At 37.9% G+C, this 13,785-nt stretch overlaps 1 protein-coding gene across 1 annotated transcript in view; it reads left to right on the plus strand.

Moving 5' to 3' along the window:
- Positions 1-13,785, plus strand: part of PTPN12 (protein tyrosine phosphatase non-receptor type 12) — a 97,739-nt gene that overhangs the window by 32,218 nt on the left and 51,736 nt on the right. The window contains exons 2-3 of the mRNA XM_070071196.2: positions 5,201-5,309; positions 11,919-11,995. Coding sequence (XP_069927297.1) covers positions 5,201-5,309; positions 11,919-11,995 — 186 coding nt within the window. The remainder of the gene's footprint in view (positions 1-5,200; positions 5,310-11,918; positions 11,996-13,785) is intronic.

The following is a 13,785-nucleotide window of genomic DNA, read 5'->3' on the forward strand; positions in this document are numbered from 1 at the left end:
GAGGTGATTGATCCATTGAAGAGTTTCTAAATGTGGAACTTTATTAAATGATCAGACCCAGGGCCGGCGCCGCGGCTCACTAGGTTAATCCTCCGCCTAGCGGCGCCGGCACACCGGGTTCTAGTCCCGGTCGGGGCGCCGGATTCTGTCCCTGTTGCCTCTCTTCCAGGCCAGCTTTCTGCTGTGGCCAGGGAGTGCAGTGGAGGATGGCCCAGGTGCTTGGGCCCTGCACCCCATGGGAGACCAGGAAAAGCACCTGGCTCCTGGCTCCTGCCATCGGATCAGCGCGGTGTGCCGGCCACAGCGCGCCAGCCGCGGCGGCCATTGGAGGGTGAACCAATGGCAAAGGAAGACCTTTCTCTCTATCTCTCTCTCTCACTGTCCACTCTGCCTGTCAAAAAAATAAAAAAATAAATAAAAAAATAAAAAAAATAAAAAAATGATCAGACCTGGCCTTTAGATTACTAACATATATAGGAGTACAGTTATTTAAGTAAGGAGTTCTTTCATGCAGTGTTTTCAAGACCTTTTAGTGCAGTCTTAGATGAAAATTGTTTTCTTATAGGCTCTTGTTTGTTTAGTTTTTTAAAAAGTCGCACATGATGAAGAGTTTGGAGGATATTCATAAGTTTATGTAAATAAACGATTTAGCTGTATTGTTGTTAGTTAAGGCAGTAAATGCTTAAGAGCCCTTTTTTCTTTTTTCTTTCTTTTATTTTAAATTTTTTATTTAAAAGCAGAGTTATAGAGAGACAGAGGCCTTCTATCTGCTGGTTTATTCCCCAGATGGCCACAACAGCTGGAGCTGGGCCAATCTGAAGCCAGGAGCCAGGAGCTTCTTCCAGGTCTCCCAAATGGGTACAGGTGCCCAAGGACTTGGGCCATCTTCCACTGCTTTCCCAGGCATGGAACTAGATTGGAACTGGAGCAGCTAGAACTTGAACGGGCGTCTATATGAGATGTCGGCACTATAGGCTGTGGCTTTACCTGCTATACCACAGTGCCAGTCCCTAAAAGCTCTCTTATGATTTAGGATTATATGAAATAATTATATTACATAATAAATTCCTTTATTAATGTTTAGTTCAGTGCTGTTTTCTTACAGTCTTCTGTATAATACTGTGCTTATGGATAAAGTTGCAAAGTGTGTTGCGGCATGAGTTGTTTGTTTGTTTTTGTTAATTTCCACTGGAGACAATGGAATGGTTGTCAGGAAGTGAAAACAAAATTATGTGTAGATGCTACTTCTCTCATGATAAAATGAAGTTTAATGCTACCTCTATTCAAGCACTATTTGGATTCCTTTTATGTAATATTAAAATAAAACCTGTGTTAGTTAGGCTAAGTCAAAATTTATTTATTCACATCTTACTCTAAAGGATGGAACATCTGGCTAGAGGTTAAATGTCTGCTTGGAATGGGTGCCTGGGCCTGAGTCCTGGCTCTGGGTTCTGCTATCAGTTCCAGCTTCCTGCTAATGCATAAGCTGGGAGGCAGCAGGGTTCAAGTAGTTGGGGCCTGACTGCCAACTTGGATCTGGCGTAGCTTCTAGTCTATCTAGTGGATAGATTTCTGTGTCTCAAATAAAGAAAATAAAATAAACCTTTTTCTAAGGTTAATTTACTCAATGTAAAAGCATCTTGTATGCTGGACATTGCAGATACTAATCTGATAATTTCTTTTTTTTGCTGAGTGTATAGGTTAGTAGAAGAGATAAGGTGTATTCTCTTTATATAAAAGTAGGAAATGGTAAGTGTTCAGAGTACATTTTAAGGTAAAGAGAACCCAAAAAGTAGAGATTTATTTTTGCATGAGGAGCATCAGAAACTTCTAAAAGAGCTAGGGCCTAAAAGGTGGATAAGACCTGCAAGTATGCAAGTGGAATGACCATTTTCCTAAGGGGCAAAGAAAAAGCATACAAAGACACAGAAAGGTGATTATCAAGGTAGTTTTTTTGGGTAGGCTATTGGAAAACAACTCCTTACAGTGTTTTTTTTTCCCAGTTACACACTGCTGATAAGAAATGTTACCATGCCCATATGGTGTTGGATTATTCTGGTGTTTGAAGAGACAGAAAAGAGATTCAGAAAAATTTTGCTTTTCCTGTTTGCCACTCCTCAAAACCTTTTAATCCTTTTCTTGTAAGCCTTTTGTGTTTCTGTAGTTTTGCTGTTACTTGATGCTGAGCCATGATCTCTTGTCCCCAGCCTTTTTCAAATTGTTACTTAATCACCACATTTTTCCTTCTTCAACCCTCTTTCCCAGTTTCCCATGAAAAATCCCTAATCACTTTCTAAAATTCATTTGTTACTGCCAACCTATATATAAAATGCAGAGAAACCTAAGAATTGTTGAAAATCAGCTTATTCCCTGCTAATTAATCACAATAATTCCTCCTCTAGGGCCCAGAGACCTTATATTAGTGGGTCTTACAACATGGCCACAGAAGGCAGCAGCAATACCTGGAAACTTATTAAAATGCAGATTTTCAGGCTTCACTCAAGATACCTACTAAATCAAAAAATACAGACAACCTGGCTGGGTATTTATAACTGTTAATCTAATAAACATTTAAATAGAAGTTTCAGTAATTGTTATCAGTAATAATAGTTAACATTTACTGAGCCATTTGATGTGCCTTGCTCTTTGCTGAGTGTAGGTATTATCTCAGTTTTATAGATGGTGAGACTTGGAGAGATTAAGTATGTTTATCATCATACATGGCAGATCCAAAATTTCAATTCAAGCAGCTAACTATAAAGCTTAACTTTTTTTTGAGTAGTAAAGAGAGCTTATTAATTAATATAGTTGGGTAGAATTTGCTTGTTGATTTTTTTTTTTTTTAAGTACAGAACAGATTTTACTTTTATGGGCCACCTTTCAACCTCTGGGGATGAAAATTTCTAGTACACCATTTCTGCAGACTTTTAATAGAACACTCTTTGTTTTAAGTTTTAATATATAACACATTCGTGGACTACTAAGCCTTAAGAAAACTGTATAAATAAAAATTCCAACTTGTTTGTGATAAAAAAGTATCTCAAAGTTCATTGAAATTTAAAGTCATTTCATTTAAAAACTTTGTTTGATACATTTCTCAGTAACATAACTTGTAGAAGAAAAAATTATTCCAGAAACATTCACACTATAATAAAATTCACCCTGCATCCCTCTCTTCCAGTTACATGTACATTTTTTGACATAAGATACATTCCTTTTCCCCTGTGTTGCTGCAACTATTTAAGTTAACATCTTTCTGTAAGTCAGATTCAAGTATAATATCTTGTAATGCATTAAGTTTGTAAACATCTTTTTAGGTATTTGATCTTTGGACAGAGAAAATACAAAAATTCTGAGTAAATATATAAAATATATATGTAAGTAACTGAAAATCTTTGTTAACAAAGTGATAAAAATGAGCAGTCATTTCTATTTTACTTTTTCTACATTTATTTATTAAACAGGCTATATATTCATGTACCACAAAAGTATAATAATGTCTTTTTCTGATTCATTCCCCATGGCTGTCTGTTTGCCTTCCTCACCACACTTTTGTTAATAATTTCTCTTTGAGAGGTACTTTATATGTATATTCAAGCAAATACAAATATACTTTTAATTCTTTGTAACACCAATACTAGCATCTTCTAATCATTATGTGTACCCTGCTTTGTATACTTAATGTATTTTTGATATGTGGCAATAACATTTCATATAGTTTTCTCATTGTTTCACATCTTTTTTGACTGTGAATGAAACAAATGTAGGCAGTCTTCTGTTAATAGACTTTTTTGAGTGTTTGCAGTCTGTATAAACAATGCTGCAGTAAATAACTTTGTGCATATATCATTCCATTTGTGTAGCATTTTTATCGGGAGAACAGTTTGTAGAAATAAAGCTCCCGAATGAAGGGTTATGTCTGTTTATAATTGCCAAATTACCCTTCTTTGGAGTTTGTTAATAATGTTTACTTTTCAATACATTTTTCCCTAACACATGTGTATATTTTGAGAACTTTTATTACCACAGGAAATAGCATCATAAATGTGGAGAATTTTACTTTGGTATTTGTGCCAGTGCAGAACAAGATTCTAGCCATTCTTTTCATATTTAAAGAGAGAGTGTTGTTGTTTTAAGTCTCTAATATTGTCATTTTTCAAAGAAAATCAAAAGGTTTATCATTTTATATATGCACACACATATATATGTGCCTATTTGGTAAATTATTTCAAGTCCTTTATCATAAGTATATCATAACAAGAATAAGGCAAGAATCCTAGTAAACTTATATCTGTAGTTTTTAAAAATATAGATGTAAGATTTTTAGTTGCTTAAGTATCAACATCACAAGTAGCAAAAATAAAATGATGAATAAGTTAAATGTTACCAGGCTTCTTTTTCATTTTGTTTCTATTTAATAATTTGTTGCATAGTAAAACCAGAATGCTTTCAATATGTTAGGTCTGAAAGAAAGGAGCCTCCTTTGAAATTAAATTTCAGCAATGTAATTGAGTAGAATTTAAACAATTCACAATGCTGACTTTCAGTGCTTCTGAAAGCAGGAAGTGTATTACTGACACACAGAAATATTCCAGCCCAAAGAACATCCCTACTGCCATATGTGGTAAGAATTTGTCACTAACCCACAAGCTACTTCTGTAACACAGTGAATAAGCAGAATTGGTCTTTGTTGGACATTTCCAATTCAGTATGAAAGAACTTTGTTTTGCTGTGTCTTATAAGTAATTATTAGCTTATGCCTTGGAGAGAACCTGGTACATCATGGGTGTTCATGGTTTAATAAGAAAAGGAATAAAGAAACATAATTTCTTCTAGGCATTATTTTAAAACTTGGCTATAGGACCCTTAGAACAAATACCAGAATAGCTTGAGTACATTAAGGAGTAAGTTAAATATCCTGACTCAGTTTATTAATGCTATCTTTAATTATAATTGCTTACTTTTTTCTTAGTTGCTCCTTTTGCTGCTCATTTGGAATAAATATTTATGTTTGTATTTCTACTGAAAAGGAAATTATCCTTAGGATTTATTATGGGATGGAGAAATTCTGAATTTAGAAAAACAGAAATATCAGTTGTGAAGAACTGGTGTCAGCAAAAGTCAATGAAGAGTTATTTGTAAATCATAAAATTTTGAAAATAATCAGTGTTTTTCTAAACTTATTTTTTTTGTATTTTAGCGATTAAGAAGATTATCTACCAAATATAGAACAGAAAAGATTTATCCCACAGCCACTGGAGAAAAAGAAGAAAATGTTAAAAAGAACAGATACAAGGACATACTACCATGTAAGTTTGAAATGCCCTTGATAGAACAAATGGAACTTCTCATTAGCCTTTTGTAACTCAAATAGCTATATTCTTCCTGAGTTTTATTGTTATGAAGGTATTAATTAACCTCTCTTTGAAGGCACATTACTAGATAATTTGTAACCATGCTTCTTGTTTTTCCTTCTGATAGTAATTTTTGTTGGTTTGTTGAGGGGCAGTTTCCTTTAAGCACCACAGTTTCTCTAATACTAAGTTACTAGTTATAAAAAACTAAGTTATAGTTATATAAATACTGAAAATCCAGTGATATTTTGTAGACTATGTTGAAAAAAGTTATTTTATTAAAATAAAATGGTATAAAAATTGAATACATTTTTGTAAAGTATGCTGTAAATACTTGGTATCTGTTATCATTAAATATACATGAAAGAAATGAAACATAAGATGACTCAAGTGCCTGTGTGCCTGCTGGTCTCTGCAGTATCTCTGAGCATGTCTTAGACTGATAGCATTACAACTAATAATAGTATTATTACATTTTTAGTTAGCAGAGTTCCCTCAAAAAATAACTTTAATTGTAAAAGCATACTTAACTGTGTCCCATTTTATAAATCAAAAACGTTACCTCATACCTGCTCTCTTTTAACACTGTGAATAGTCTTTCTCTCTTTAAAGTATCTACATTCTTTGACACGATTTCCTCAACTCTCATTCATTCTTTCATTCTTTTTTTTTTTTTTTTTTTTTTTTTTGGGACAGGTAGAGTTATAGATAGTGAGAGAGAGACAAAGGTCTTCCTTCTGTTGGTTCACTCCCCAAATGGCCACGACGGCTGGCGCTGTGCCGATCCGAAGCCAGGAGCCAGGTGCTTCTTCCTGGTCTCCCATGCGGGTGCAGGGCCCAAACACTTGGACCATCCTCCACTGCTTTCCCAGGCCACAACAGAGAGCTGGACTGGAAGAGGAACAACTGGGACTAGGCCATGGCGCCAGCTCTCATTCACTTTTTTAAAAAAAGATTTATTTATTTGAAAGGCAGAGCTGCAGAGAGAGAGAGGTCTTCCATCTGCTGTTTCATTCCCCAAATGCTTGCAACAGCCGAGCTGGGCCAATCTGAAGCCAGGAACTCTTCCTGGTCTCCCATGTGGTGCAGGAGTGCAGGGGCCCAAGCACTTGTGCCATCTTCCACTGCTTTCCCAAGCCACCAGCAGGGAGCTGGATTGGATGTGGAGAGGCAGGGACATGAACCTGTGCCCCAATGGGATGCTGGCACCGCAGGCAGAGGCTTAGCCTACTACACCACAGTGCCAGCCTTGTGTGATCTCATGCCCCTGCCTGGCCACATCTGTTCGCCCACCTGCCAGTCAGTAAGGCATGAAACATGGTGGGCCTGGCCTTTTTCCCCTTGCCTTTCTTTTCCCTCCCTGCCTTTAATCCCCATGCTATTGCCCTTCAATTTAACCCAAAACTTATTGTGGGTTGCAGCATGTTACTGTGCTACGCTAAGCAGGGTTATGCTCACCCTAAAACAGAAGGGGGGAGGTGTGGGTGATCTCAGCAGTTAGCTGAGCCCAGGCACATTTCTCCCTACCCCTGCCTGCTGCCAGTAAGGTAAGCAACTCCTGGATGTGGCCCAGGCCCACTAAGCCTACCTGGGAAACCACGTAACCTTCAAGCTGATTGGAGAGGCATATTGGCGCCAGTGTCCATTCTGTCCTATAGTTAGCATTCCCCAGAGTTGGTTATGCCACTTTCACCTGCTCTTTAAAATGTATTTGCGTATGAATAAATGCAGATATGTTCACTGAGGGGAAAAAAAAACTGGGCCTGGGTCAGGCTGTGTCAAAGTCAGGAGCCAGGAACTCAATCCAGTCCATCCTATGTGGATGGCAGCAATCCAGCCCCTTGAGCTATGACTGCTGCCTTCCAAGGTCTGCATTAGCAGGAAGCTGGTCAGGAGCCAGGCACTCCAATATGGGACAAGGGTGTCTTACTCAACCACTTCACTGCTATACCAAATGCCTGGTCCAGGAATATAAACAAAGGCATTTCTGTTCTCCATTTTGAACTTACTGCATCAAACCTACTAAGAAATATACAACACCAGAAATCTTGTATTTTAATTTTTTTCCCAAGTCCCCCTAACTGTTGAGTGTTTAGGGTTAGATGAAAAAAGATGGCAAAATGTTGATATTTACTGAAACTGAATAATGACTATATGAGAATTCATTATGTTTAAAATTTTCATCTTGGAAATTTTTCTTTTTTCTAGATTTTAATTTATTTGAAAGTCAGAGTTACAGAGAAAGAGGGAGAGACAGACAGGTCTCACTCCCCAGCTGGTCAGAATGGCCAGGACTGTGCCAGGCCAAAGCCAGGAGCTTTATCATGTCTCCCACATGGATGAGAGGCCCAAGTGCTTGGGCTGTCTTCCACTGCTTTCCCGGGCACGTTAGCAGGGAGCTGAATCAGAAGTGGAGCAGCCTGGTCCGGAACCAGTGCCCATATGGTATGCCAGCATCTTAGATGGCAGCTTAACCTGATACACCACAACAGCAGCCCCAGGAATTAAAAAAAAAAAAAAAAAAAATTCTGATGGATCGGCACTGTGGTGTAGCAGTTAAGCCGCCATTTGCAACACTGGCATCCTGTATTGGTACTGTTTTCGTGTCCCAGCAGCTCCACTTCCCAGCCAGCTCCCTGCTAGTGGCCTGGGAAAAGCAGTGGAAGATGACCCCAAATGTTTGGACCCCTGCGCCCACGTGGGAGACCTGAAAGAAGCTCCTGGCTCCTTGTTTCCACCTGGCACAGCCCCAGCCGTTGCAGCCATTTAAGGAGTAAACCATGTATGGGGAAATTCTCTTTCCTCTCTCTCTCTCCCTGTCTCTTCATCCTCTCTATAACTTCCTTTTAAATAAATGTCTTGATAAAGAAAAAAAAAATTCCTAACCTACAGGTAGCCAGCCTTATCACCGATCTTAACTATCATTTGGAAGCCACTGTTGTCATTTGGATTCACAATCCCCAGAAACATTTACTGAGGACTCAATAGTAAACCTACTATTGTATTGTGCCTTTGAGATGCTTTGAGTAGAGGCTAACATGCCATAGGAATGAGGATAATTAATTGTGACCGTTTACCCCACCAAACATAGCAAGAAGAACCTTGGTATAGTTACTTAATCACGTTATCTTACTGCTGGGTAGTCTCATTACAAGAAGCTTAGCACTTTTTTTAAATGTATATGGAGAGATTTGTACAGAATGAATAAAATAATGACAGAGCATTGGTAGACATGTAAATGTTCTCTCTCCTGTAAACATGTTCAGGAGATAAGTGATTTTTTTTAAAAGATTTATTTATTTATTTATTTATTTGAAAGTCAGAGTTACACAGAGAGAGGTGAGGCAGAGAGAGTCTTCCATCCGCTGGTTCACTCCCCAGATGACTGCAACAGCCGGAGCTGTGCCGATCCGAAGCCAGGAGCTTATTCCGAGTCTCCCACGTGAGTGTGTGGGCCCAAGGACTTGGACCATCTTATACTACTTTCCAGGCCATAGCAGAGAGTTGAATCAGAAGTGGAGCAGCCGGGACTAGAACCGGTGCCCATATGGGATGCCAGCGCTTCAGGCCTGGGCGTTAATCCGCTGCACCACAGCGCCAGCCCCAGAGATAAGTGATTTTCATCAGAGCTCCATATGCTTTTCTTATGTGTCTGCCCATAAACTCTCAAAAAAGACTTCATGAAAAATAATTAAATCAGAAGACTTGTGGGGGGCCTGTGCTGTGGTGTTTAAGGCTACCACCTGCAGTACCGGCATCCCATGTAGGTGCCGGTTCGAGTCCAGCTGCTGCACTTCCTGTCTAGCTCTGTACTGTAGTATGGCCTGGGAAAGCAATAGAAGATGGCTCAAATCCTTGGGGCCCTGCAGCGTCATGGAAGACCTGGATCAGATCAGCTTCAGATCAGCCCAGCTCTGGCTGTTGCAGCCATTTTGGGGGGTGAACCAGTGGATGGAAGACCTGTCTCTCTCTCTCTCTGCCTCTGTCTCTGTAACTCTGCCTTTTAAATAAATACATCTTAAAAAAAAATCAGCTTGTACCCTAATACTGTGCATAAAATTTGAACCATTGAAAAATAAGTTATTGGTTGTGCTTCAGGCGTTGACTAAGAAGTTTGTTTATATCTATTATCATTTCTGTTATTTGCCTTTTTTAACTCTAATTGCCTTTAGCATTCATTGTCCTTGTATTAAAAAGGATCATAATACAATAATGATGGCATTTTACATGTTATACATTATGGTCCTTCCTAATCCAGAGACAGTATTAAGCAAGTCAACTGCTTCAGGATTTCATGCTCTCAGAGTATTTCCCACCAGATATTTACCAACTATAATGGAAAAGATAATAACTTTATAGTGCAGCCACTAGCTGGTACCATAATAAATCAAGTGAGCATCACAAACAGTAAAACTTATGGGACTATGAATCCCTTGATTTGTTATACTAAGAAATCATCATCTTTCTGTGATGTTCTTACCAAAAATTTATAACCTTATTCCATTCATAAAAAAAAGTCACTCACAAGATCTTTTATCTATTTTATCTATAGTCTCTTTTAGAGACTATAAGTTCTAAATAAAAAATCTTTAAAAATCACAGCCTGAGGGGGGAACTGTTTTGGAATTATCTATGATTTTCTGTTTTTTACATAGATTTCATAGAAAGCAGTAAGAAACAATTGACATGGAAAAATGGGGGGAAATATAAAGTATTTTATGTAAAAAGTAGTATAAATAACCAATAAATAATGTGTAACTATGTAATACAAGAAATACAAATCAAAGTATTTTTATTTTAGGCTGTTAGTGCTCCAAGAATCTGAAAATATCTAGTCATTCTTATTAATTAATACTTCGTATAATTTGTTATATGCCTTTTAGAATGCAAGAAGCAATTCAATTCTTCTGTTAGGAATTTACCCAATAGCAGCACAGGTAACAGATCCACTGTAGTAGTGTTTTTAAAAGTAGGATATCATGTTAAAAATAAATATCCAGGCCGGCACCGCGGCTCACTAGGCTAATCCTCCGCCTTGCGGCGCCGGCACACCGGGTTCTAGTCCCGGTCGGGGCACCGGATTCTGTCCCGGTTGCCTCTCTTCCAGGCCAGCTCTCTACTGTGGCCCGGGAGTGCAATGGAGGATTGCTCAAGTACTTGGGCCCTGCACCCCATGGGAGACCAGGAGAAGCACCTGGCTCCTGCCTTTGGATCAGCGCGGTGCGCTGGCCGCAGCGCGCCGGCCATGGCGGCCATTGGAGGGTGAACCAACGGCAAAAGGAAGACCTTTCTCTCTGTCTCTCTCTCTCACTGTCCACTCTGCCTGTCAATAAATAAATAAATAAATATGAATATGAAATAAATAAATATAAATGATACCCTGTTACATTAAAATGAATAAGGTAGATCTATAAATGCTCTGGGAAGTGTTTCATTGTATATTATTCATTGAAAAGTACCAAGGTACAGAATATTATAGTATGATTGCATTTGTGTGGTTTTTCAAAGTATACAAATTACATTTGAAAGGAAAAGAAGAACTTTAATAATAATGTGCTAGGAAATAAAGCCCAAGAATTGAAGGGCAAGGAAAGCTTTTTTTTTTTAAGATTTATTTATTTGAAAGGCAGAGCTAGAGATGCAGAGGCAGAGAGAGAGGTCTTCCATTTGCTGGTTCACTCCCCAAATGGCCTCAGTGGCCAGAGATGGGCTGTTTCTAAGTCAGGAGCCAGGAGCTTCTTCCAGATCTCTCAGGCGAGTTCAGGGACTCATGGACTTGGGCCATCTTCTGCTGCTATCCCAGCCACAATAGCAGGGAGCTGGATTGGAAGTGGAGCAGCAGGGACTTGAACTGGTGTCCATACGGGATGCTGGCACTGCAGGTGGCAGTTTTATCCACTATGCCACAGAACCGGCCCTAAGACTTATTTTTAATTTTGTACTTTAAGGTCTAATTTTTTTAATCATGCATATATTTCTCCTTTTAAAAAATGGAAAATATACCTCATAAAGTTATAATAAAATTTATATTTTATAGACTATTATTGTAAATATTTTTACCCTAATTTGGCCTTACCTAATAATAAATATCATAGAGCACTTTTTATATGCCATCTTCATTAAGTTGTCATATGTTACTTAATTTTTATAGTTTCTTATGAAATTTATTAATGGTCAGTATGTATCCATCACTTGATATGCTTGTTAAAAGCTGAAGAGGCTTAAACCCTAGACTTTGCTGTAGTAAATCTGGAATGATGCTCAGGAATTTATATTTTAAAGGAGTCCCAGAGATGATTCTGAATGCAATTGATTCATCAGCTGCTGTTTTCCGTGATGCCCATTAGCAGGGAACTAGAATCAAAAGTGGAAAGGAGACTTGAACCCAGGCAGTGCAATAAGGAATAAACATGTACCAAGCATCATCTTAACCCCATGCCAAGTACCTGCCTCCTCCCCCATTTTCATTAGTCAAAGAAAATATTTTCAGTGATCTATTTATTTTCATGCACATTAGGGAAAATGTCAACTAATCATAATTTATAAAATCTTTTCTTCTTTTAGTTGATCATAGCCGAGTTAAGTTAACTTTAAAAACTCCTTCTCAAGATTCAGACTACATCAATGCAAATTTTATTAAGGTATGTATAAACTTTAAATAGTGTTTCTCTGCCATAGTAAGTGTGTTCTGTATATCAGTTTTATTAAAACCTTTAAAATCACTCAAATATGGTTCCACCAGCGAAATAAATAAAAATCACTTCCCTGGCAAATTTTCATGTAAGTTCCTTCTAACCTCCTTATTTGTGTGGGCAAATAATTTTTGCTTACTTTTAAGACAGCAAAGATAAAGTTTTCTGTTTTGTTTCTTTTATATTGAAGGCTTAAAAACACTTTACCTGTTATTAAATCATCATCTCAGCTATCCCTTTTTGTTAATATACAAAAATGTACCAGTTCATTTCCTGTTGTCGAACCATATAGATGTTTTCCAGTTTTTCTTGATAACAATATTGCAGTGATTTTGTTGTTTTGAATAATTTCTTAAGGTAAATTATCACAACTGGAATTACTAATTACGCTGATTTGAAATTATGGTACACAAACTTAGATTGAGAATGTATGGTACCTGTCACTGTTTCAAGTGCTAATACAAGCCCAGGGTTGGCTACCCGTTAATTAAAGGCAGACAGGTTTTTGTATCATTGTCAATAAAAAGATAAATGCAAACTACCACTTAATTGAGTTTAACTGCATAGCTTTAATTTGTTGCATTAGCTATTCTGTTTTTCAGTCTTTTTTCTTTAATTTATTTATTTTATTTGAAAATCAAAGTTACACAGAGAGGGAGAGAGAGGTCTTCCATCCAGTGATTCATTCCCCAATTGGTAACAATGGCTGGAGCTGTGGTGATTTGAAGCCAGGAGCCAGGAGCTTCTTCTAGGTCTCCCATGCTGGTGCAGGGGCCCAAAGACTTGGGCCATCTTGTACTGCTTTCCCAGGCCATAGTACAGGCTGGATCAGAAGTAGAGCATCCAGGACTTGAGCCATTACCCATGTGGGATGCTAGCACTGCAGGCAGCGGCTTTACCCGCTATGCCACAGCACCAGCCCCCTGTTTTTCAATCTTTCTAGTAATGATAGTTTAATATTCACTTTTATAGATTGTATTTATAAATATTTCAGTAAAATATTTTGTCAAAAATTGTAAGTGTAAAAGTTGATATTATTATCTTTGTCAACACTGAATAGTCACGATTTCAGATAAAACTTTTCCAACAAAATACAGTTTTTTAAAAAGTTAGGTAAAGTATAAATTTTATATTAAGAAAATGTAATTTACTGTTTCAGATGTTTTCAGTGTTCATATTCTCTTATGTCTAGTTTTTGTTTTTAATTAATTTAAAAGGGAGAGAAGAGAGAGCTCCTGTCTGCTGGTTCACTCCTCAGATGCCTGCAACAGCCAGGGCTGGGATTTCCCAGGTCAGGGTGGCAGAACCCAAGTATTCAAGCCATCAGTGCTGCCCCCTAGGATTGTAGCAAGAAGCTAGGTTTGGGAGCTGTAGCAAGAAATCTAACCTATTATTCTAATATGGGATGCGGGCGTCTTAACCACTTAGCCAAACACCTGCCCCTCCCAAATAAGCTCTGGTTTTAAATTCTAGTTAATGACACAGCTTCATTTTATGATTGAATTATATGCAAGTTTAGTGTTTTGGTCAGGTATTCTGTTTGGTATATGCTCAAGCTTATTGAAAGTTACACAGCTGGTACTCAATAAGCCTTTGTAAATTGAATAAATAATTGAAGGAAGTTATGGAAAAAAGTAGCTATAAACGAACTGTTAAGTTTTACTATTGTTTTAAAGTCAAAGTGTGGAGTCAGAGGTTAAGCCTCCACCCACAGTGCCAGCATCCCACAGGGGCGCCCG

The sequence above is a fragment of the Oryctolagus cuniculus genome, chromosome 3 (genome assembly GCF_051225735.1).
Source record: "Oryctolagus cuniculus isolate XC-2025 breed Fujian yellow rabbit chromosome 3, ASM5122573v1, whole genome shotgun sequence".
Taxonomy (NCBI): domain Eukaryota; kingdom Metazoa; phylum Chordata; class Mammalia; order Lagomorpha; family Leporidae; genus Oryctolagus; species Oryctolagus cuniculus.